General features: G+C 42.2%; 1 protein-coding gene across 2 annotated transcripts; it reads left to right on the plus strand.

Annotated features, from left to right (window-relative positions):
* The first annotated feature begins 503 nt into the window (after window positions 1-503).
* LOC130186044 (cGMP-dependent protein kinase 1-like) lies at window positions 504-22533 on the plus strand. 2 transcript variants are annotated; one of them, XM_056402754.1, is made up of 21 exons: window positions 504-785; window positions 2438-2762; window positions 4047-4185; window positions 4270-4336; window positions 4423-4522; window positions 7271-7384; window positions 12310-12415; window positions 12529-12592; window positions 12753-12830; window positions 14919-15013; window positions 16133-16198; window positions 16328-16402; window positions 17534-17630; window positions 17724-17863; window positions 18500-18589; window positions 18681-18822; window positions 18910-19073; window positions 20230-20352; window positions 20440-20502; window positions 20608-20674; window positions 20752-22533. In XM_056402754.1, the coding sequence occupies exons 2-21, from the start codon at window positions 2537-2539 to the stop codon at window positions 20848-20850; spliced, it is 2115 nt and encodes a 704-aa protein (XP_056258729.1). In that variant the 5' UTR covers window positions 504-785; window positions 2438-2536; the 3' UTR covers window positions 20851-22533. The 2 variants fall into 2 exon arrangements, with proteins under 2 accessions (XP_056258729.1, XP_056258730.1); XM_056402755.1 differs by having other exon boundaries at window positions 4050-4185.
* The last annotated feature ends 617 nt before the right edge of the window (window positions 22534-23150 follow it).

The raw sequence follows: 23150 nt of genomic DNA on the forward strand, positions 1-23150 counted from the left end.
GGAGAAAATACCCCAATAAACATAAAATAACATACAATATGATTAGGACAGTATTATATACAGTGGTGGGAAAAGTATTCAGATCCTTTACTTAACTAAAATCACCAATGTCACCATGTAAAAACCCTCCTTTACGTGTAAAAGTCTCGCATTTAAACTCCTATAAGTACAGAGATGTAGAGTATTTAAAGCATTAAAAGTAAAAATAGGCTGCTCATTATGCAGAAAGGCTCCTTTGAGCACCCAAGGCCCCAAAAGATTACGATATTTAATCTTCTGAATACAACATTATAATGTGTCCACAGTTATTAAACCGTTTTCCAATAATTATTATTTATTCCACTTGTATCATATTTTTAATTTTATTGTCCGTGTTGTTCATTGATTTAGTTGCATTATGTGAATTCTGCATCTAATCAAAAACAAAGATTGTACATCGGAATACTTTTCAGAAACAGCTTCCAGACTTTCAACATAAAAGTGTGGAGTGACTTTTATTTTGTAGTAGTGCTGTCAAACTCAGCTGTGCCTCCATCCTCTGAAGCTCCGTCTCTCTCTGACTCTGATTAATCGCTGTTTGTTTTAATAAGGACAATGACGTCGTCTGCACGTGTTAATTTCTGCATTGTTCTAATAATCGATTAGTTTATTTATTTCACCGCTCGGACAGAACTGGAGAATCTGATCGATCCTCAGACCAGAGCGACGGGGAGCGGGCTCTCTCCTCCCACCGGACTCCTCTTGGTCCAGCAGCGTTTTATCGGTCTGTCCGTGTGACTGAGCAAGTGAGTACATGATCAATCTGTGGCTGACAGCCCCCAAACTACACTGTGATTATTGACTGTAATCAGAGGATCAATAAAATATTTACTGGATCATTTAGAACAGGATGTTTGGAGCAAGAGTTCAGATCAGGAATAAAACCACACTGTAAAATATTCAGTTACAAGTCCTGCGTTAACACCGTCCATTAAAAACATGTTCAATCTGAAAAATATACTTATTAAGTATTAAAAGTAGAATTAGTCAACGCAGAGACTGACTATTATTCTATTATATCATTAAGTTATTATGACTCATGCATTAATGTGTGCAGCATTTTACTGTTGTAGCTGGTTGGGGTTTGGTTTTTGTTTTTTATGTCTGAAACTAATGATTTTTCTAATGAACTAGTCTTATGATTATGTCTCTATTAATTATTATATATTGTTTCATTCATCTTAAATTTCAGAGAATAGTGACACATACACGTCGTTTGTTTTTTTTCCAACCAGTTGTAAAAAAGGATCTGAAACTGAAAGGGTTAAAAATAAATTAAAATTATTCAAATCTTTTCAGGGGAAAGAAGCAAATCCTCACATTTGAGAAGCTAAAACTAATTAAATGATTATCAAAATAGCTAATTGATTGATCAACTACAACAAAACGTGAAATTTTAAAGACGATTTATCTGTTTTGTGAGTAAGAATCTGAGTGAGTTAAATCCCGAGTGCAATAAAAAAGCGCAGTATTTTCCTCTGAAATGAAGCAGAAAGTTAATGAAAAGGAAATACACAAGTAAAGTACAAGTACCTCAGCAGTACTTGAGTAAATGTACAAGCCCTGGGAATAAAGAGGAAACACCTTTGTGTAAATAAGATCTGTGAGCAGATCACTGTGTTTCTTACATTACTGAGCACTTTAATAAGTTCAGGGGGAAACAGGGAAATAATCTTCATACTGCACTGAGATTAATTGTGGTATCATTTATTTTAACATTATGAAATACTTCATGAAACATCCCCTCTGGGAAAGAAGCTACAATGAGCTCCAAGAGTCTGACACCACTTTCCCATTCAAGTTGATATTTTTCATTATTAATATATATTAGACTTAAGCCCTGGAAGAATGAATCACCTTCACAGACGAAGGCAGCACCTTTCAATAAGGCCAATACAAAGAGCTTTAAAGACATAAAGGGCTCCAAGAAAAGATATAGAAGAAATAAACGACACCATGAAAAGACACATACATATATTATTATTATTTAAAAAGAGTAAAATAAGATAAAAGAATGAGGCATTAGAGGAAAAAAGACGCAAGAGCTGAATAAATTGTCACAAATATAAATATGTGAATGTGTTTAAAATGATTTGCAGTGTAAGTTCAGGGTTTACGGGCTGAACTTCCACACGTCTTTCACACTGTAAAGGTTTGAGTTCGCACAGTGTTCTGAGCGGTTACATTCACAGGTGGAGAGAAAGGCCGACCGTGTGTTTTCTCACAGCGTTGACCTCCTCACACGAGAAGAGACAGAAATGGTCGAGGGAAGAATGAAAAGAAAAGGAGCTGAAAGAGACGTTCAAAGCCTCGTCTCCTTCTCTTCTTTCCTCCTGTGCTTCACTGACAGTCAGCTGTATGTGGACACGTCTTCACCAATTCTCTGTCTTCTCTGCAGGGACTACTTTTTCTGCAGGAAAAAACCCTCCACTACAACTTTCCAGCTGTAACAACTTCGCCGTCTCCTTCCTGTGTCTTCTGTCCGGCGCGCCCGTCGATGCTCGTGCACATGGCGGTGTCCAAAAGTGCGGGAACCCTGCGGGACCTTCAGCTGGCCCTGCAGCTGAAGATCGAGGAGCTGCGACAGAGGGACGCTCTCATCGACGAGCTGGAGCTGGAGCTGGACACCAAGGATGATCTGATCAGACAGCTGCAGATAGAGCTGGACCGGCACCGCAGCGCCTCGCAGCACGCAGCCAACTCTGCAGACACGACAAACACAGGTGTGTCAGCGCAATTACCACACCTGCCAGATGTGGTGGCAACAAAGCCTCAGAAGTGGGGCCCAGGATTTTAGAGGGGTGGGCGAAATGTTTTCACAACATACATTTACACACCGGGCCTCGGTGTCACAGCGAAGACAACTCGCACACTTTAGTCCTGATGCTTTCAGACGCTGTCAAAACAAATGTAGAATAAAGGCTCACTTTACTCTTCGGTACGATCGAAGAAACGTGGGTGAGCTGCTGCACACAGATTCATAGTTCCTCCTGTTAAATAATGGGGAACAAAGCAGCTCGGATCAGGATGAGTCCAGCACCATCAAAGACGTCTCTACATTTCTATTTTCAGCTAAAGACCAAATATCTTTTTTCCTCTGAGGAATCACAGTCAAAGCTGGATTAGAGCCGAGAGTCCCAGGTTTCATCCTCACATCTATTCTGTCTATGCTCTTTGATCAATCGCAAATCTGTTAGAAGTTGTACTGAAGTAGAATATCAACTATGCCGAGTCCTCCATCCTCCATCTCGTGGCCCAGGTCTCGAAGAGGAACTCAAAATCCATCCATCCATTTTCTTCCTCTTATCCGGGGTCAGGTCCCAGCTGCTCCTGAGGGATCCCGAGGCGTTCAGTTTATACTTGCTGTAACATGTTGTTTGAAGATATCCACAAAACCCAAAGATATTTAATTTATCTTTAACGGTGCAGCGCCGGCAGTAAAGCAAGCGCTGTACCAGACCGCTGTGATGAAGAATTTACCAGTTGATCTTTGCTCCGACCCTCACCTTCAGTCATGAGCTTTGGTTCGTGGCTGAAAGAAGGAGATCGTGGATCCAAGCAGCTGAGATGAGTTTCCTCCGCAGGGTGTCTGAGCTCAGCCTTAGAGACAGGGTGAGGAGCTCGGAGGAGCGCCGCTGCTCCTTCACTTTGAAAGGCGCCAGTTGGGGCGGTTCTGGCATCTGGTTAGGATCCTCCTGGGCGCCTTCCATTGCAGGTCTTCCAGGTTCGTCCAATCTGTAAGAAGACTCGAGGTAGACCCAGAACACACTGGAGAGATTATATATCTCATCCGGTCTGGGAACACCTCGAGATTTCCCAGGAAGACTAACAAAAATGTTGCTTGGGGGAAGGACGTCTGGACTACTTAGTTTGACCTGCTGCCACCGCGAACCGACCTCAGATAAGCAGAAGAAAACGGATGGATGGATGGATGGATGGATGGATGGATGGATGGATGGACGGCCTGACTGACAAACATTAACTAAGGTCTCTGTGGTTGTGTCTAGAAGGAGCGGCGGTCCAGACAACAGCAACAACTGATGAGCCTCAGCGCACCAAGAGACAGGCCATCTCAGCGGAGCCCACGGCGCTGGACCCCTCCCAGCTCACTGACGTTACCCTCACCAGCTACTGCAAGTCAAAAGAGTGAGTGCAGGAAACCATAGGACACACCAACACAGACACACACTGATGAGGAGTGATCTTTTTCACCTGTTTGTGCGTTTGCAGGTCCAGTGAGCTGATCCAGAGGGCGCTAATGGACAACGACTTCATGAAACACCTGGAACACGGGCAGGTAGAGAAACATATCTGGGCTGATTTTTAACAGGGGAAATCGTTTGATTTTTAAAAACCGCCTAACTCGTTGTCTAATCTGTGCAGATCCTCACCATCATGGACTGTATGCATCCCACCAGCATCACCAAAGGCTGCTGCGTGATCCAGGAGGGAGATGACGGCTCGACAGTCTACGTTCTGGAGGGTAAGGAGTGAGGATAAATGGGATGTGGTCTATTGCACATGGACTGAACAGTGGCTTTAATGGCTGTGCTAGAACATAAATGTTATTTACTGGTAGATAGCTATTGTTGCTACAAGTGTTGTGCTAACATGGTCCCAACTGGCCAGCAATGGGCTGGCTATTGCAAGCTAGGAAGTGAATCCTGAGATTTGCTCTGTCATACGTCGTGACGTCATACCACAGGTTTCTGAAGCTCAGAGTAAGCCGCTCCACTTTTGCCATCTTGGCAGTGCCTGACTCCGCCCCTAACTCCCAGCTAATCCAAAAATGGTCAAAGAGCAGGGGTGTGAGTGGAGCTGAGACTTCGATGCGTGTCCGTTTGTGGCAAGCATATGCCCACCCCCACCTGTCACTCAAAGAGGCCACGCCCTCAATCCTCCATAACTGTAGTCCTTAATAAAATTTAAACAGGTGAGTTATATGAACAGGTGAGTTATATAAACAGGTGTCATGAAGGAGGAAATCAGCTCTAGAGACCGAAACAGTTTTTGTACCAGGCTGTAAACATGTTTATTTCTGCTGTAAAGTTGGACATTTTAACATGGGAGTCTATGGGGACTGACTCACTGTTGGAGCCAGACTCTAGTGGTCGTTAGAGGAACTGCAGCTGCTGGTTCTTCAGTGTTGATGCTTCATGTTTCAGCCTCGGAGGTTGATGCTTTTTAACAACGTCCACAAACAGCCTTATCTTTGTTGGTCATTTTACAATCTACACTCTAGAAATCAAACCTCCTCCAGTTTTATTGATAAACGTAGTTTACTGAGGAAGCAACGAGTGGAGCTGGTAGTGAATTCAAACCACGCTCTCTGCTGGACCACAAGACAAACTACCTACTTCATATACTGTTGTTAAAGTTGTAGTATTTAATTTATCCCCCACTTTCAAACAACAGTTCAAATATAGAATAAAAAGCAACAGCCCTAATGGCCGCACACACAGATCCCCACTTCCACGATAGCGGGTAAAACTATCTTCCGTCTGGACTCTAAGGCCTGTTCCGCTCAATGGGACAAGACTAATCCGAGGCGAAACGTCGAATTGGACTGATACGGGCAGACAGCCCATTTGTCTGAGCACAGGCAACACGAGATTGCAAAATAGCTTGTACCAGCCAGAGTAAACAGAGGCTCCATCTGAGACATTACGTGACACAAAGTAAAATGTGGAGAAAGCCTGCAGTGGAGAAAATAGCGGGAAGAGGCCACATATTAAGCCGGTGGTTGGGGTGATATCACCGTCTGGTCCGTGTTTCGTGTGTTAATGCAGCTCGCACACATGCTGCATGAACAAATGCACAGAAACTCGCAGTGTGTTCGATTCAGTTCAGCCAAATGTTCCCGACACCTTCGCTGCTCTCTCGTCAAAGATCTACACGTTCTTCACTCTCAAGGACAGTCAGTCTTTCACACACTTGCACTGAGAGGCTGCTGCTGCGTTGAGTCGCTCCCTCGTGACTGTCGACATGAGAGCCGTTTAAAACGCCTCTGATGAACAGACATTGTTCAGTTTAGTCTCTCGCAGCTCTGAACAGAAGACTAATCACGTCTTTTGAATTCACCACTTTCCTTGAAGCAGTTTCGTCAGGATGGATTTTTCTTTTCATGGTGTTCTCTACTCCCAGTCGGTGCATGTATAATACAGTTGTGGTTTGTATTAGTGTGTCTGTGTGTGGCTGTGACCATCGGTTGGTCCAACACTTTGGTCCAGACTCACAGCACCAGTCAAAAGTTTGGACACACCTTCCCATTCACTTCAATAGAAAGTGCGTCCAAACCTTTGACTGGTACTGTTGGTATCTCAACAACCATTGGACGGATTACCATTAAATTTTGTGCAAGCATTGATGGTCGCCTAATGACGAACCCTACCGATTTTCATGATCCCCTGAGGTTTCCTCTGCTGCCACCATCAGGTTGATGTTTTTGACTTTCAGGGAAAAGACGGATTAGCATGAACTGTGGTTCAGACATTCATCATGGCCAGAGGATGAACTGTAAAATAAACCTCTGTCTTTTAATCTAACGCCATCATCAGCTCAAAATTTTATTTAGATGCTTTGATTTATGACCAAATACCCACAAAACTCCCAATTACCAAACGCAAGGTTTCACAACCAAATAAGAAGAAGCCATGAAGCCACTAGTTGATTAAACACAGCTATAAAAGTCGAATAAGACAATAGCAATAGCTTCCATTAACCTGCTTAATCCGTCATTTGAAGTTGTGAACGAACAAAACGATTGAAATTCACATTGAATTTAAGAAAAAACTTTTACCCTCGTATGAGGTGGTTTGTTAGACTGTGTGACTAAACAACATCTTGTAAAAGTGAAATTAATACACATTTAAGTCACATGACATCCAAAAACATTGCAGACTATAGGGGTTTGATGCCCTCGTCGCCTTCGATTTAATACAGTGGCTTCTGCGGTGGATGCAATCGTCCCAACAAGTAGCAGATGCTGGAAATCTGTCGCCATGTTTAATTGGACTGATATCGTGAGAGGAGAAAACCAAGCTTTATTCATACAACATCCCTCAATGGAAACACACAGACTATTCGCAGCTGTGTTTTGTCGACTTCTTTAAAAAGAATATTAACTATTAACACAGCCACTGTTGAGATTTCAGTCTGGAACAAAGTGGTCGACCAATCAAGAGAGAGATTGTCTTCCACACCACCAAACAAACTTTTGATGTGTTCACAGAGGGGATGGTCGAGGTGACGAAACAAGGGAAGAAACTCTGCACCATCGGTCCAGGAAAAGTGTTTGGAGAACTCGCCATCCTCTACAACTGCACCCGCACAGCTACTGTAACAGGTACACACATGAACACACACTTTTTTATTTTACACACTTCGCTCTCGAACCCAGCTGTTACCCTGACAAGACCATTACTTTCGAGCAATTTGATGTTCAGAAGTGGTGAAAATGGCTCAGTCACAGGGGTGTGACTGTTCACCTGCCGAGGCGACATAAACACATTATTATTACTGAATAAGAGCAGGCTGTCAGTGAGGCCCCGAGGAGGCCGCCACATCCATTAATGCTGCTGGAAACGAAATAAATTCAGGCCGTGGAAATGTTTTAATGGTGCAGCAGCATTTATTCATTCAGTGACAAATGGAAACGGCGGTGAAGGTCGACCACAAACATCATGCCTGCTCTGTCTAATTTTCTCCTCTGATTAATAAACTCCCGTATGTCTAAAAGTCTCAGCTGCTGCTTTAACTCACTTATTGCTTAACCCTAAGCCATGCTGCCGTTTGTCAGCTGGTTTTTATTTCTTTTTTGTATTTGAGTTTCAGCAGAAATGTTACAGACAGATCTGAAAACCTGAGTACGAGATTTTTTCTCAAATAAAAATCGGTAGTTGGTTAAAAGCTGGATCTCCTATAATGGCTGAAATGGTCCAAAAACAAAGATGGACAATGTAACGTACAGTTGTACTTCTTTAATTTAATAAATTCAACAATATATTCAATGCTATTTTCAACACTTTAGATGAGATTTGTCAACCTTTAATGTCTGCAATCTTTCACAATAAAAGCCCTGTTAAGAAATGAAGGGGTCCTGTCCACTGAAACGCCAAATCTAAAAGTTACTGTGTATTGTACATGAGTTTCCCCGTTCACAAACAATCAATCAAGAACATTAACACGTCACACAAAATAATAATCACCTACCAGAAACAGTCCAGAACATAAACCTCGGAAAAACTGTGAATTTGAGCTTCGGTTTTACGAAGGTAGGACCTACGAATGACACAAACAGGAGAAACATGTTAGTGAAATTCAGAGGTGGATTTTATCTTTGGACAGAGCCAGGCTGCCGCTGTTTCCAGTCTTTATGCTAAGCTAAGCTAAACTAATTTGTTCGAATACATTTATAACAGTGCATCTGAGTTTAGGATGAGTTATCAAAAATAATTGACAGGAAAAGAGTGATTTTAATACAAAAACACATCATCTTTGATATATATTCACCATAAAACAAGATAAATCAACAATTAAAACATGGGACAAGATTAGAACTTGGAAAATATGTTTTTTTTTATTTTATCCTTAGAGCTGAAAACATGAGACTTTAACTTCTGTCCCTTTTCATCCTGATTCTGTCACTTCTCTGCTGCTGTCTCAACACTCTTCCCGTTTACTCTTTGCATTTCAAATCCCTTTATTTTCCTGGCTGCCAGAAAAGAAGAGCTTCAGATGATGGACTGGCTTTAAACACAGCATCTAACTCATTTTATCTGTGTGTGTGTGTGTGTGTGTGTGTGTGTGTGTGTGTGTGTGTCACTTTGATGTGCTGGAGGGATGCCTAGACCCTAACTGTGTGTTTTCTGGTACATTCGACAGGAATGTGTTTACAGCGCTCTGGTTGCAGACTGTGTGTGAGCTTATAAGAAATCCCAGCCAGCTCATTACAGCGTGGCTCTGCGCTCACCTTCTCTCCTCTCTGTCAGCCGCTTCTCATCAGCGTCCTTGTGTCCTTCTATGTCATTCAAGCGAGAAGAGAAAAACATCTTTATAAGCACTAAAGAAATCAGACGGCTTCTCCATCACTTTTACAAGCAATTATCACGTTTGGCTCAGAGCTCGGGAGAACGGCGAGTACGGGAGGGAAAGAGGAAGAAACTGATGGAAAGACTGTTAACGAAACAGAGTTTGATGTCAGGTTCGAAGCTCCCTTTAATCACCTCTTATTTTAAGCATTAAAGCTGCACTAATTAATATTTTTACATTAACAATTTATCAAACGTGTCACGTTTGAGGGAAAACTGAACCCAGAAGCAGACAACACAAAAAGAGGTCAGTGGGAAAAAGATATTTTAATAACAAGAAGTACTTACAAAGCTATCCAAAAAAACAGAACAAAACAGGCGGGAAAAGAAAACCAGAAAATCCAAAAAACACTGGCAACAGGACAGGAGGATACTACACTATTCATACACAAGACGACAGCGTACGGTACAAACACGGGAACATAACGTTAGTGTACTGCAAGTTTTTAAAAGTAAAATATTAAATGAATTATTGTGAGAAGCAGGAGGAGAAAAAAAAGAAGGTGCAAGTGAAGGTTAAATGAGACAAATTCATTCTGTTGTGTGAAAATGATTCATCCTCAATCTGATCCGACTGCAATACTCTGCAAGTTTGGGCTGAGTGGTTCCCGTAGCCAGGAGCACTTTGCATTCTGGGATTGAACAGTTCAACAGTTGCTAGCTGTCGGTCTGAGAATACGTCAAGATCTGACCTGGACTGGAAAACAAGTGCTTTGGGCAGACATTTGGACCTTCCCCTTGTCTTTATTTTTCTCACTCCCACTCCAGACACATCTAATGAATGAGCAGAGTGAGTCACGGGGCTTTCACTGATGCATTTTGAATATTTTTCTATGAAAAGACACCGAATCATGGGGAAAATGAAACGAGTTTTCTGATTCAAACAGAATCACAGGTGTGAAAACATCCTGTGTCGACAGACTGCACGGTTTGTGGCAGCTGAATGTGAAATGTGAAATAAAAAGCCAATTTTTATCCTCAGATTTTGCATCTTGCTGGAAAATAGATGATTACTTTAATACAAAACATAGTGAAAGAATCCAAATGAAAATTTGGATTTATAAATTGATTTTAAAGCTGAATTTTCCGCTAAACAGGAAACATCAATATGGGTTATTTTCTTTGACTTTAGAAAGCTCCTCCACAGCCACAGAGGACATTATGCAACTGTTTTCAAGGCTAAGTATCTCTCTGCATGGAGAGTAAACGGATCTCCATGTGTCAAATTGATGAAACCCTCTCTGTAAAATGAGCAGTTCACCGTCAGCATGAAGAGATCCATACTCTAGCGTGGATAATGAAAACAGTGGAGGAGTGTGGGGGGAGGTCAATGAGGGTTTAGAGAGGGGCCAGGAGTAGCCTAATGGGTTTACATGTAAATAAAGATGAGGGATGTAGGAAGATGTGATGCCTGATGTTGCTATAGCAACATGGAAACTCATAGAAGTCAGTCACAGAAAAACCAGCACAGCGTCACCTGTCACACCGGATTTACACACTTCCTTTGTGAGATGAAGATCTTTAGATATAGTGAAGAAAAACATCAGAACATCAAAACATCATTAAAACTGTGATGAAAAGATATTCATGAATCAAATGTTTCCATCCGGAGAGAAGCCACCACTGTGTTTGTGTGGGCTTGTATTGCTATCTTTGTAAGGACATTCCTCACTATTTCAAAAGGCAGCTCGAAGTTTGATTTTACACAGTTATAATAAAATAATCTTTATTTATAGAGCACTTCTCTAAACCCACGTAACAAACTGCTTTACACAAGGCGGCAGAATAAAACATGCAAGTCATATAAGGCAACAATTAAAGCAAGCAAACAGAAATACAACTAGAGTGTCTTAGAATTAGTGCAAATAAACCAAAGGAAGCGTCAACGGCAAGAGGGCGATCAGTATAATCAATAAAACCAAAAGAAAAAGGCAATAAAATTGTGTAAAATCAGGACGATAAAAGTACATTTTAAGAAGAGATTTACCCTGTTGAACTGGGTGACACTGAAAATAGTCCCCAAAAGATGTTTGTTCTATTTAAACACCACAGTGATCAGCTGTTTTAGGAAATTACTGAGCCCTTTTGAACATGAAACTATTTATTTGTGAGGTGTTTGTAAAGATTTACATCCTCAGTAGGAATCAATTACCTTGGAGCTTTATCCTTTCAGCAAAGGTGTCCCTCTAGGTTCTGTTCTTGGTCCTCTTATAGTCACTATATATACAAAAACTGAAATAATCTCTGCCGCTCCACATGGTAACATACGTTTCTATGCAGACGACACCATTTTGTACACCATGGATTCTTCTCTTAATCTGGTTTTTGCAAGTGTACAGTTCACTTTTGCTGCATTTCTGTTGTCCAACACATGCCATTTTTATAAGTCACTGAAGAGTACCCACCTACTGGGTTTTCAAACTGAGCATGACAAACAAACAAGAATTTCAAAATGTGGACGACTTTCTTTCTTTCTTTCTATATTAGTTCGTGCACAGTGAGCTTATTTCGACAACATGTACAATAAAGGTTGAAGGTTACTCATAGAGACCAACTGATGGGTGGCCTATGAGATCATGGCTCTGTTTGACCTCAGCAGACCAAAGTTAATTATACAAAATATGAAAGTAGGGACAATTTAATCAATATTACATTTCTGAAAACATATGCTCCAGACGCGAGCAACAAATCCTCCTTGTTAAGGTCACCTGGAACCAGAAAGCTTTTCTACAGGCTGACTCACTTTAAATATCAATACTTTAATGTGGAACCTTTGTCTACGCAGAATGTAAACTGTGTTTTCCCTCAGTTTGTGTGTTTTCGTTGAAGCTTTCACCGTGTTCATACAGGTTGTGAGGCTTGGTACTGACATAAGCTCAGTATTGACACCAGCTTTATCTCCCAGAGGTTTGGGAAAAGGAAACAATAGAAAGGAAATGTAAGTGCGGGCTACAGCTGGCTGCAGTGGATGTTACAGACTCTCGACCCTGATGAAAAACACATTGAAATAAGGTTGAAAATTCAATTCAGGAAAAGAGGGTTTTTGTATCAAATACATTCAAAGGAACATGAATACAAAAGAAGAAACAGCCTCCAAACCTCAATGAGATGCTGAGTCGTGTGGTTTGAAAGATGTTAAACACTAAGTGTTTGCTTTGAGCCTTCTTGTGTCTGTTTTCAGCTCTGACTGACATCAAGCTCTGGGCGATCGACCGACAGGGTTTCCAGACCATCATGATGAGGACTGGTCTCATCAAACATTCCCAGTACACAGACTTCCTCCGCAGGTACAGCTCATTCACATGCACTCACCACTTCACTGTTTTTAAAGCTCTCACCAGATGAGAGTGACTCACGCCTCTCTCTCTCTCTCTCTCTGAACTCCCCCCCCCCCCCCCAGCGTTCCCTCTTTTCAGTCGCTACCCGAGGACGTCCTCAGTAAACTGGCTGATGTTTTGGAGGAGGTGATGATCTCCAAACACTCGCTCGCAGACATACTGCACAGTATCTGTTTCTGCCATCTGTCCCTCCATCTGACAAATACAAACGGTTAGAGACGCTGTGTTCAGCCGTCTGAGGTCGTTCGCACACATGATTCAAGCTGATCTCTCTGCTCTCCCTCAGACTCATTACACTGACGGTGATTACATTATCCGTCAGGGAGCCACCGGAGACACATTCTTCATCATCAGTGAAGGACAGGTGAGGAAAAACGATGACAGGGGGATGAAAGATTTATTGGGGAGGTATAAAGAGGAGAACAATCAACAGGGAGGGAAAGAGGAAGAAAAGGGTGATTACAGAGCTGGTGGTCTCCAGAAATGAGATTAACAAGTAACGTCCAGTCGACCCAAGAGGCCGCCGCTTGTTTTGCATGTTTTAACCCGTTACCTACAAACTACTGAACGCCACTCTGCAAACCGACCTCCATTGTTTTCTGATGTAAATGAGGCGGCGGCAGCAGCCGAGTCGCTGACCTCTGTCGCTTTTCATGAATTTGCTGAAAATTCAAAAAGAGAAACCATGGCAACCACAGAAAACAGGAAACGATGCAGGAGCTTTTCTTTTTATATAAAACCTTTTGACTAAACATATCGATTATTCCAAACAGCTCTGAAGTTTCACTATTCAGCCTGGATCAATATTAGACAAAATGAGATTACATGATATTAGATGAGATGATATTATATTAGATTATATTAGATTGGATTATATGAGATGAGATGAAATGAAATTAGATTAGACAAAATGAGATTAGATTGGATTGGATTATATTAGAAGAGATGAAATGACATGAGATTAGTTTAAATGAGATGAGATGGGATCGGATAAAATTAGATTGGATTGGATTGGATTAGATTAGATTAGTTTAGATCAATTGAGATGAGATTAGATTAGTTTAGTTTAGATTAGATTAGATTAGATTAGATTAGATTAGATTGGTTTAGTTTAGTTTAGATCAATTGAGATGAGATTAGATTAGATTAGATTACTGTATTAATCATCCTGCACAGCAACAAAAGATACAGAAGTCAGACAGATTGTATTTATTAAGTCAAACAGGAGTTTAGTGCAGCTCAGGAGAGATGCACCTGAAAATAGGCCCAACAATAAATATAAAACTAGAAAGACACTCAATAGAGCGCATTCCTCCACCAAGGCTAAACATGCCCACACAGATCTGTGAGGTCCACATTATTACACAGACTCACAGACTTCACCATAAGCTTATGTAATGTATTATTATATTCCTTGAGAAACTGATGCAAATGTTGGAAAATATCTTGTTAAGAAAAGCCATAAAAAAAAATGCTGAACACCAAAATGAAAAGATTATTAGACAACAACAGAAGAGAGACGACAGGAAACAAACGAGAGAGAGATACAACAGTGATGATGGCCGAACTCGAACCGAGGCGTTGTGGTTCACGGTCGGCGTCTTTCTCCACAGTTTGACTTTACAACAACATCGTCGTCTGAATTAATATTTTACAGAACCCTCTTTTATTTATAACGGTGGTTTATGAGGAAAATGCTTCTCAGGCCGCAGGGGAAAAACTCTAACCCAAAAAATCTATCCGGAGATAAATATGTGAAAAATAATGACCCGTATATCAAATACTTTTCTTCTGTTAAAGTTTTAAAGTTGCTTCCCAGCTCAGATCCAGGGTCAGATTCTGTGTGTCACAGTTTTTACTGAAGAAACGAGCTCAGTTCATTTCAGTTCATGGCAAAAATCAATTTACAGGGTCTTAACTTTTTCTCAAGAGAGATAATCCATCACAGTGACAGACTGAGCAGCTTTGTTTTATTTATTTATCATTATTTTTATTCATCAGAGTTGCCCTGGTATGAATCAGGGGTCGATCTCTAACTGTAATCTTGCATGTACAGATGCTGTGAATCTTCTCGGCTGCACTGGTGAGATTTCATGAGCGGCTGGAAAATCAAATCCAGCAGATAAACAAGTCCAAATGGACACTGTGGAAGAGGATAATGTGATAATGTTTGTGTGTGTTGTCAGGGCCAATTTAAAGGCAACGACAGGGAGAAGTCTCAGGACTGTCTGAGCTCAGAACCGCAACATGTGACCAAGTGAAAACTGAGAGAGAGAAAGTCACTGTTGGCTCTGGAGGACGAGAGGAAGAGTTCACACTCACTGTGTCTCTAGCTGTTTCTGCCAAAGCTTTTCTTCCTCCTTGATGACGATGTATTCAGTGTTGACTGAGCTGTGAGCCGCTCTTATTTTTAGGCGGGAGTGCTGAAGGTTGTGATCTGTGATCTCCGCAGGTGAGAGTCTCTCAGCAGAACGCAGCCGGCGACGAGCAGGTGACCGAGAAGACGCTCTCTAAAGGAGACTGGTTCGGAGAGCAGGCGCTGAAAGGGTGAAGCACAGATTATTCACTGAGTCGCTCACACTTTAACACAGTGTTAGATTCATTAGTTCACCTGACAGCGGCCTCTAGTGGCTGTATGCGTCATGTCTGTTATCTCAGAGCCATGATCTCATGACGCCTCTGAATGACGTGTTCAGACAGAAACAACAGCACATTTTCACCCCGTGTTATTCATGTATGTTCAGCTTTTTTATTCTGTGTCGATTCGTCCTGACGTCCTCCCATCGATCGATTGGTCCACGCGTTTAAACTTCAGTTTTCACCAACGTTTTTTAGCTTCCGCCATCGTAAAAGTTTGGATTTGCTGCTTGTCTTCTTTAAAATTAATAGTTTTAATGAGAAATTTAGCTTTAGTAGCAAGATCAGATCAGATTTTATACACAGAAGTGATGTGCATAGATTTTGACGTGCATCACCGTCGGCCGTGGTTCCCAACCTGTGGGCCGACAAACGGTACAATATGTAGTAAAATAAAGAAAAATATAAAGGTTTTTAAATGAAATGATCTTTAAAAATGTTTAAAAACTCTTATTCTTGCATTAGAAAAAGCCAGTGATAGGAACTTTTATACTGCTGCTGCACCACATCATAGACTGTTTGTTATCTCAGTCTGATTGTGCAGAACAGATTCAATCTATGATAAAAAAAACTGGAGAGAGGAAGAATTAAAGAAAAGAGGTGAGATGATGAACCGACAAGTGATTTGTCCCCCGTCAAACAAAACAGAAAACTCAGTTCCTCTTTTTTCACAATTGGCCGCAGACATTTTGGAGGTTTTCAAGTGGCCATGAGTTGGAAAAGGTTGGAGGCCGCTGCTGCCAAAGTCACGTTAACGAGGGCAAACAGGAACATTTAAAGTCTCAGCAACCAAAAACGTTTCCTGTGTGAATTTATAAAAGTTAAAGATACATACCTACATGTATAAATCACCTGTAAACAAGGTTACTGTGAGAGGAAAACAATGGCTGCTGGGAAATCTACCAACAAACTGACGACAACAAGATCTTATTTAAGATAATGTGTTTCATATACTTTACGTTTGTATCGTATCAGTAAACATGACGCTCCAACAAACAGAGTCTATACTTCTCGTTCTCTGTGTTGCAGGGAGGACGTTCGAACCGCCAGTGTCACCGCCGTGGGAGACGTCACATGTCTGGTCATCGACAGAGAGTGAATGCTTCTCTTTGTTCAGCAGAAATAAACGTTTTTATACGGCGGTGGCGTCTGCGGCGCGCTCGCCCTTTAAAGGAACCTTTGTGTAGCCGGTTGGTTCAGCGGCTCGTTTGTTTTGTGTCTCAGGTCTTTCAAGCAGCTGATTGGAGGACTGGACGACGTCAACAACAAGCAGTACGACAGCGACGAGGTCAAAGCGAAGTGAGTTCAGTCTGAAACAGCGTCTGCGCTCGTAGCTGCTTTTTCTGTCATGCTCTGTGGCTCATTCATCAGCTGACTGACCTTGTCCAATAAATTGATTTATGTATCTGATAATACTGTTGAACTGTGCTAATGATGCGTCCGCTCTCCCTCCTTTCCTTAAAATTAAAAACAGCTGCACTAAACACCCTTAACGTGGATCTCTGGACTCTCAGCAGGTTAATGAGCTCTGTGGTTTTATGTCACATGATCTTTCCGGTCAGGTGTAGTCGAGGCGTGATGAAGTTCCCGCCAAAATCACACAAGGTTTAGACAGCGGCGCACCTCTTTTTTGTCAACAGGTATCTCAAGCACTAATGGCTGCGGATCTACAGTCTCCATGGAAACAGTAGTGCTGTAAAATCTCTTTAACTGCTGCAAAAGCCTCAACGTTTTCTCTTAACTCACCCTTGAGTAACTCCCTCAGCTGAAGTTTCATCCTTAAGTAGAAAACTTAAGGTGTTTTCTGCAACCGGCCCCTGGACGATAATATTAATTATAGTGATTTGTAGAAGCAGCAGCTCTAACATTATTCATGTGTATTCATTAAAAATATTACATGTGTACAATCTGAAGGAGTGAAACATGAAAACATCCTTTTTCTTTCTTCCTCTTCTGTTGTTTTAGTTCCTGGTTCGTCTCGGCGCGCTCAGAGGAGATAAACAGCCACAGTCCTGTACATCCACACAGTCATTATTGGTCCTGAAATCACCCCGAGTCTCACAGGGAGTTTAATTGTCTGTTTGGTATTTCACATCAGTCACACTCTGAGCCTGGAGGCCACATACCTCCACTCACACACTGTGTTACCGCCACTTACTTCTGCACTTTTCTTCTCCTTGACGTCTTCACATGTGACGGAGGAGGTGTCGTGCACCTGGAGTAGTTGCTGTCTCTTCAAAATGATGCAATTCCTCCATCTTGTTCAGGTCGATAATCTTCCTCTGACCCTGTGGTGTCCCGTCCTGCATGAAGGAACACAGAGACTCTTTGTCCAACCTGGACACGTCCGGCTCTGAAGCGGAACAGATTGATTGATAACTCTCAGTGAGAATTATTACTCACCCTCTTTGTTCCTTCCTCTCTCTGCAGGCTGCAGGCGGAGGCCGACTTCTTCTCCAGCGTCTCACTCAGCGATTTCAATATCATCTGCACCCTGGGGATGGGAGGCTTCAGCCGCGTGGAGCTGGTGGGTGTATGTTGGTCTGTAGCTGCTGTCAGTTTGTACATGTATGTTATTCTTGTGTGTCTGCACTGACTGAGTGTGTTTGTGTGTTTTCAGGTGCAGTTAAAGGACGACCTCGATCGGTCGTTCGCCCTCAAAGTGTTGAAGAAGCGTCACATCCTGGACACGAGCCAGCAGGGCCACATCCTGTCAGAGCGCCGCATCATGATGGAGGCTCACAGTCCCTTCATCATCAGGTCGCGCTGCACTTTTCAGTTGCAGGTTTTATCCAGGTGTAATTAAAAGTAAACGACAACATCCTTCACAACTAAGAGGATCTAATTAGTGGAACGACGTTTTCTTTAATTACCTCCCTGGAAAGTCTGTGCTCACTCTGTGCTCAGCAGGAGACTAAAGAGATGCAACAGATCCAGAGTTAATGAGTCCAGATCTTTGTAATGAGCATGTTTCAACAAGTAAAGACCATTCACACCAACATGATCACTACTGTCAATTACAAGCGGTTAGAATTAAGCTTTTTCTGAACATGTGAATACATATAAACTTCCAACATGGACGCCTGAGGTCAGTCTGAACCCAGCATCCACATTATACATAAAACCCCATTTTAATGCTGTCCTCTTCATGCATCATGCTACTGCTACGCTACAGTTTAGCATTTAGCATTGCCACCTGTAGCCAGGTTCCACCAAATGTGGATTAATCCCAACAAACCCCCGGTTTCCTCCTGTTTGTTTGATAAAAGCTACAGAGCTAAAAATGAAACCAAATTATTTTTATGAGGCGTTTTTAAAGATTTACGTCAATGGGCACATCAGAGACGTAGATCTCACCTTTACACACACACACACACACTCTTCTTCTCTCTGCAGGTTGTACCAGACCTTCAGAGACTCTAAATACCTCTACATGCTGCTGGAGGCCTGTCTGGGAGGAGAACTGTGGACGCTGCTGAGAGACAGGTGTTGTCGGGCATCTGTACACATTCAGTTTCCTGTTTGTATGTTCATCCATGACGGACCGTGACATCCTCATCCTCTGCCTCTGTTCCAGGGGTTCGTTTGATGACGGCACCACTCGGTTTTACACGGGCTGTGTCGTCGAGGCGCTGGCTTTCCTGCACACCAGAGGAATCATCTACAGAGACCTCAAACCTGAGAACATCATCCTGGACCACAGGGGATACGCCAAGCTGGTGCGCACACCGTTTCCTCATATGTCACAATAACGCGGGTCAACAACTTCACAGACGGAGCGTTCAGTGTTTGTTTCTGTCCCACAGGTGGACTTTGGCTTCGCTAAGAAGGTGGGTCTGGGTAAGAAGACGTGGACGTTTTGTGGGACTCCTGAGTACGTGGCCCCTGAGATCATCCTGAACAAAGGCCACGACAGCTCAGCGGACTGCTGGTCTTTGGGGATACTGGTCTTTGAGCTGCTCAGTGGCAGGTACAGCAGCAGAGTCTACACCTTTTACTTCAGCGTCCAGACCCGACATTTTGTTTCCCATTCTGCTTCGGTCCTTGACAGTAACACTTCTGTTCCTCCAGACATCTCGTCCCTCTAAAACCAGAGAGGAATCTACTTTGTTCCCCTCAAAATTCAGGGTTTAACTAATCCCAAGATGCACTGCAGGAACGCCTCCACGATGGCGTTAGGGGTTGCCACCTTTTAACGATTCTTCACCTGATATTGTTGCAACGTCCTCCTCGTCCGTCTGTCCCCATTTTACCACTGAAACAAAATAAACTGAAGTTATTTAGAGACGTGCAGGACAGGGAGACGAACCAGGGACTCAGTATGACCAAACGGTATCAATGCCACCGTTCTGGTTGAACCTGTTTTCATACGATTACAGACACAGCGTGGGACATAACCAGGAGGAAAACAGAACAGCAGTGGAAGGAAATTTAAATTCTAAATTAAACGTGCATCGTCACAAGAGCTGGGACAATTCGTGTCCCGGGAAAGAATATTCATTTTCCAGCACAGTCGCTCAAAACAAGAGAACAACCCGGTGGCGACTCTGGGTGGTGTACATGTCAGCCGACAACAATGAACACAACATCTGCATTTGCCAAAGATCTGCATCTGTTGTGTATCTTCCACACACCGTGCACAGATCTCTAACACACACAGAAAATACCGTCTGTCCTTTGGACAGAGCTCGCTGCTGCTGCTGCTGCTGGCTGTTTGCCCCTGGTCCAAAATCTTTTCTCTTCATTGATCTGTTTCTTCTCTGTTAGAGAGGAGATCTATAATTCAGGAACTCAAATACAATAAAAAATCAGCTGCTGCATCTTTTTCCACATTCCTGTGTTTTCCATGGTCAGTTTCCATCGTCACCTCAGAAACACTCATCACTTGTGGCGTGTGCTCTGCCGACAGGATGTGATGATGATGTGATGTTATCCAACTGTGGCAGAACAGCTCTGTGGAAATTAATGCGTCGTTTGAATGACTGAATATTTCATCCTTGGTAACCTGGAAATCTGACACTGTATTCACTATTTTATGAAGTCTGAAGTTAGGAACTAAATTAGCTCTTGTCCTGGTTGATTAAATAAGCCTGTTAAGGTTCTTGGTCTCCGCTCTCTGCCTCCAGTCCTCCATTTTCCGGCTCTGATCCCATGAAGACCTACAACATCATCCTGAGAGGCATCGACATGATCGAGTTTCCTAAAAAGATCACCAAGAGCGCCGCCAACCTCATCAAACGGCTCTGCAGGTTGTCACTGCTCCTTTAACCGTACAGATAAAACACGTGGCGGGGTTTCATGGTTAATTTCTCATCTGTTTGTGTGGGTGCTCCCAGGGACAATCCGTCAGAGAGGCTGGGGAATCAGAAAAACGGCGTGAAGGACATCCAGAAACACAAGTGAGGCAGTAAAGATGCTTATCATGTCATTTCACTCTCACTCTGAGTGCTTGCTTTCTGTGGGAGATGAAACTGTAGTCATGGCAGCACGTCCTTGTCCTTCAGGTGGTTTGAGGGCTTCAACTGGGACGGCCTCCGCCAGGGAACCATCGACTCTCCGTTCACACCCACAGTGAGTATCTTTCAGTGTGTCTGAGGTACTAAACATACAGATGAAAGCATGAGTAATACCCTGTGTTTCTCTATCAGGTGGACGGGCCTCTGGACAACAGCAACTTTGACTATTTCCCAGAGGACAGTGATGACTCTCCTCCTGATGAAGAGTCCGGTTGGGACCTTGAGTTTTAAAATGAAAAACAGCAGGAACAGGGTTCTTCAGAAAGAGGAAGTGAAGCCATATGAAAGAGAAGGAATGAAAGTCAGAGGACAGAACAAGACATTATTATTAAACAACATATACACCAACCAGCCACAACATTAAAACCGGTTCATGTTGTGGCTGATCGGTGTATGAACATGTATTTAAGCTAAGCAGCCAAACAGGGTTCTGTTAGAACAAAATAACTGATAAATAAGTCTGATCTTATATTTTTCCTGCACACTCTGAATAAAATGACTAATTAACTCTATAGTGTAATGAACAGTGTTGTTTCCTTATTTCCTTTGCTTTCTACGTGGATCATCAACTGGTGAAGATGTTGACTTTTTTTTAACTGGGACCTACAGTATTTGTTTTAGCTTTGGTCAGATATTATGTGTTTAGCCGTCAAATGCATTGAATTGAACTGATCCAAATCACAGATAGCCTGTAGCTAATATTTGCTAAGGCAGGCTAATTTTAGCTAACAAGCGAGGTGGGCTAATTTTGGCTAATTTTAGCTAACAAGTGAGGCGGGCTAAATTAAGCTAACATGTTAGGTGGGCTACTAGCTAACAAGCGAGGAGGGCTAATTTAAGCTAACATTTGGGGTGGGTTAATTTTGGCTAACAAACAAAGGGGGCTACTAGCTAACAAGCGAGGCGTGCTAATTTTAGCTAGCAAACGAGGCAGGTTAATTTTCATTTGCAAGCGAGGCGGGCTAATTTAAGCTAACAAGCGACGCAGGCTAAACTTGCTAGCAAACGAGGCAGGGTGATTATAGCTCGCAAGCGAGGGGGGCTAATTTTAGCTAACACCAGTCAGGCTAACTTTGACGACAGATCCAGCAAAATACCTATGACGTCAATCTAAAATTGGTTGAAAGTAATATATGTTAATTTGTTTTGTGTTCTGATTTACTTTTTGTGTTGGTGCCAGTGATTTTTTTCTATTTTCAGTAAAACATTGTGTGAGTATATTTGGGCCAAAGTCTGGCCGACCTCGTTTTAACTATAAAATCACCATCTAATCAACACCTGGTGTTTGATGATAAGATGTTCAAACACTGAAAAGCCAGTCAGAAACTAATGGAGCTAAAAGTTTCTTCAAACAGTCATTTCTGCAAAATCACCGGTTATCAACTTAAACGAGATGTCTGATCAGTTATTTCCAAAATGATGGTGAATTTTGATCATAAATCATCATTGTGAACTGAACACGTCCCTGTGAGAACAGAACGTTTGACAGGATTGTGGTCTGTTTCCAGCTGTGTTGTTGACAGTTTAACTGACCATCAAAAAGGTATTTTTCTGCATTTTTTTCCCACTAAAACCACACGTGGGTTTTTCTAGAAGCAAGTTATATTTTAGTCTAGTTTTGGTTTGGTCAGTGACTGACTGACTAATCTGTAGATGTGCCCTCAGGCTGACTGCTTATTGGTTAGTCTGTTTGTATTGTACACTTCAGCATGGAGGTGGTTTGCATATTTCAACTTTTTTGTGGTATTTTGCTGAAACCCATTCTCAGAATAGCATCTCTACACTGATAATGACATGCCCTCGCTCGTGGTTTCTTGGACTGAATTGTGATCTGTGTTCAGTTTCACTGTTTGTATGATGCTTTCAAATGAATCAGGGAATTAGTTGAAGATTAAAACAATACAGCTGACTGAACACTGACATTTATTGTGCATCTGAAATTGAAGCGCAGAACAAATAATGCTTTTTTGACTGGTGGTGTAATTGGATCTCTGCCACTTTAACAAGCCTGAGATTTTCCCTAAGATGATAATTTTTCCCACATGCTGTGGTTCGGAGAGGTGAGCGTGTGCTGGAGGGGGAGGTCATGAAAACCAAAGTGTGAGAGATGTTTATCAGCGCCTGTTGACCCTCGGGCTAATGAAGTCAGCGGAGGTGTGCGAGGTTCACTGGTTCCTGTGGTGAACCGGGCCATGATGGAAACGCAGCCGTCTTCACTAACGACTCTCTCACAGTTTACTGGTGACTGACGCAGAGATAAGACACTCACATTTTTCCACATCTGCAGCAACAACAGGGATCTGTACCTCACAGCTCCTGGACATTTAAATCAGTTATTCTGCTTTGATAGTCTGGACACACAAAATCAAAATAACTTAATTTGAAATTACTCAAATTTAATTTTCTTAAAGAAACAATTTGACACATGGGAAAGTGTTTCTATAATTATTGACACTTCAATTCATAGTTAAAATGTCCAAATATCTAAACCTGTTGTAAAATTTATTTAAAAATATATATATATTAATGTT

This window comes from Seriola aureovittata, chromosome 18 (assembly GCF_021018895.1).
Source record: "Seriola aureovittata isolate HTS-2021-v1 ecotype China chromosome 18, ASM2101889v1, whole genome shotgun sequence".
Taxonomy (NCBI): Eukaryota; Metazoa; Chordata; class Actinopteri; order Carangiformes; family Carangidae; genus Seriola; species Seriola aureovittata.

What these genes read in the sequence shown, in the direction of transcription:
- LOC130186044 (XM_056402754.1), top strand. Translation starts at nt 2,537, where the DNA reads ATGCTCGTGCACATGGCGGTGTCCAAAAGTGCGGGAACCCTGCGGGAC. An exon ending in TACACAGACTTCCTCCGCAG is followed by an intron (nt 12,416 to 12,528) that starts GTACAGCTCATT and finishes CCCCCCCCCCAG; the next exon opens with CGTTCCCTCTTTTCAGTCGC. An exon ending in CTCATCAAACGGCTCTGCAG is followed by an intron (nt 20,353 to 20,439) that starts GTTGTCACTGCT and finishes GGGTGCTCCCAG; the next exon opens with GGACAATCCGTCAGAGAGGC.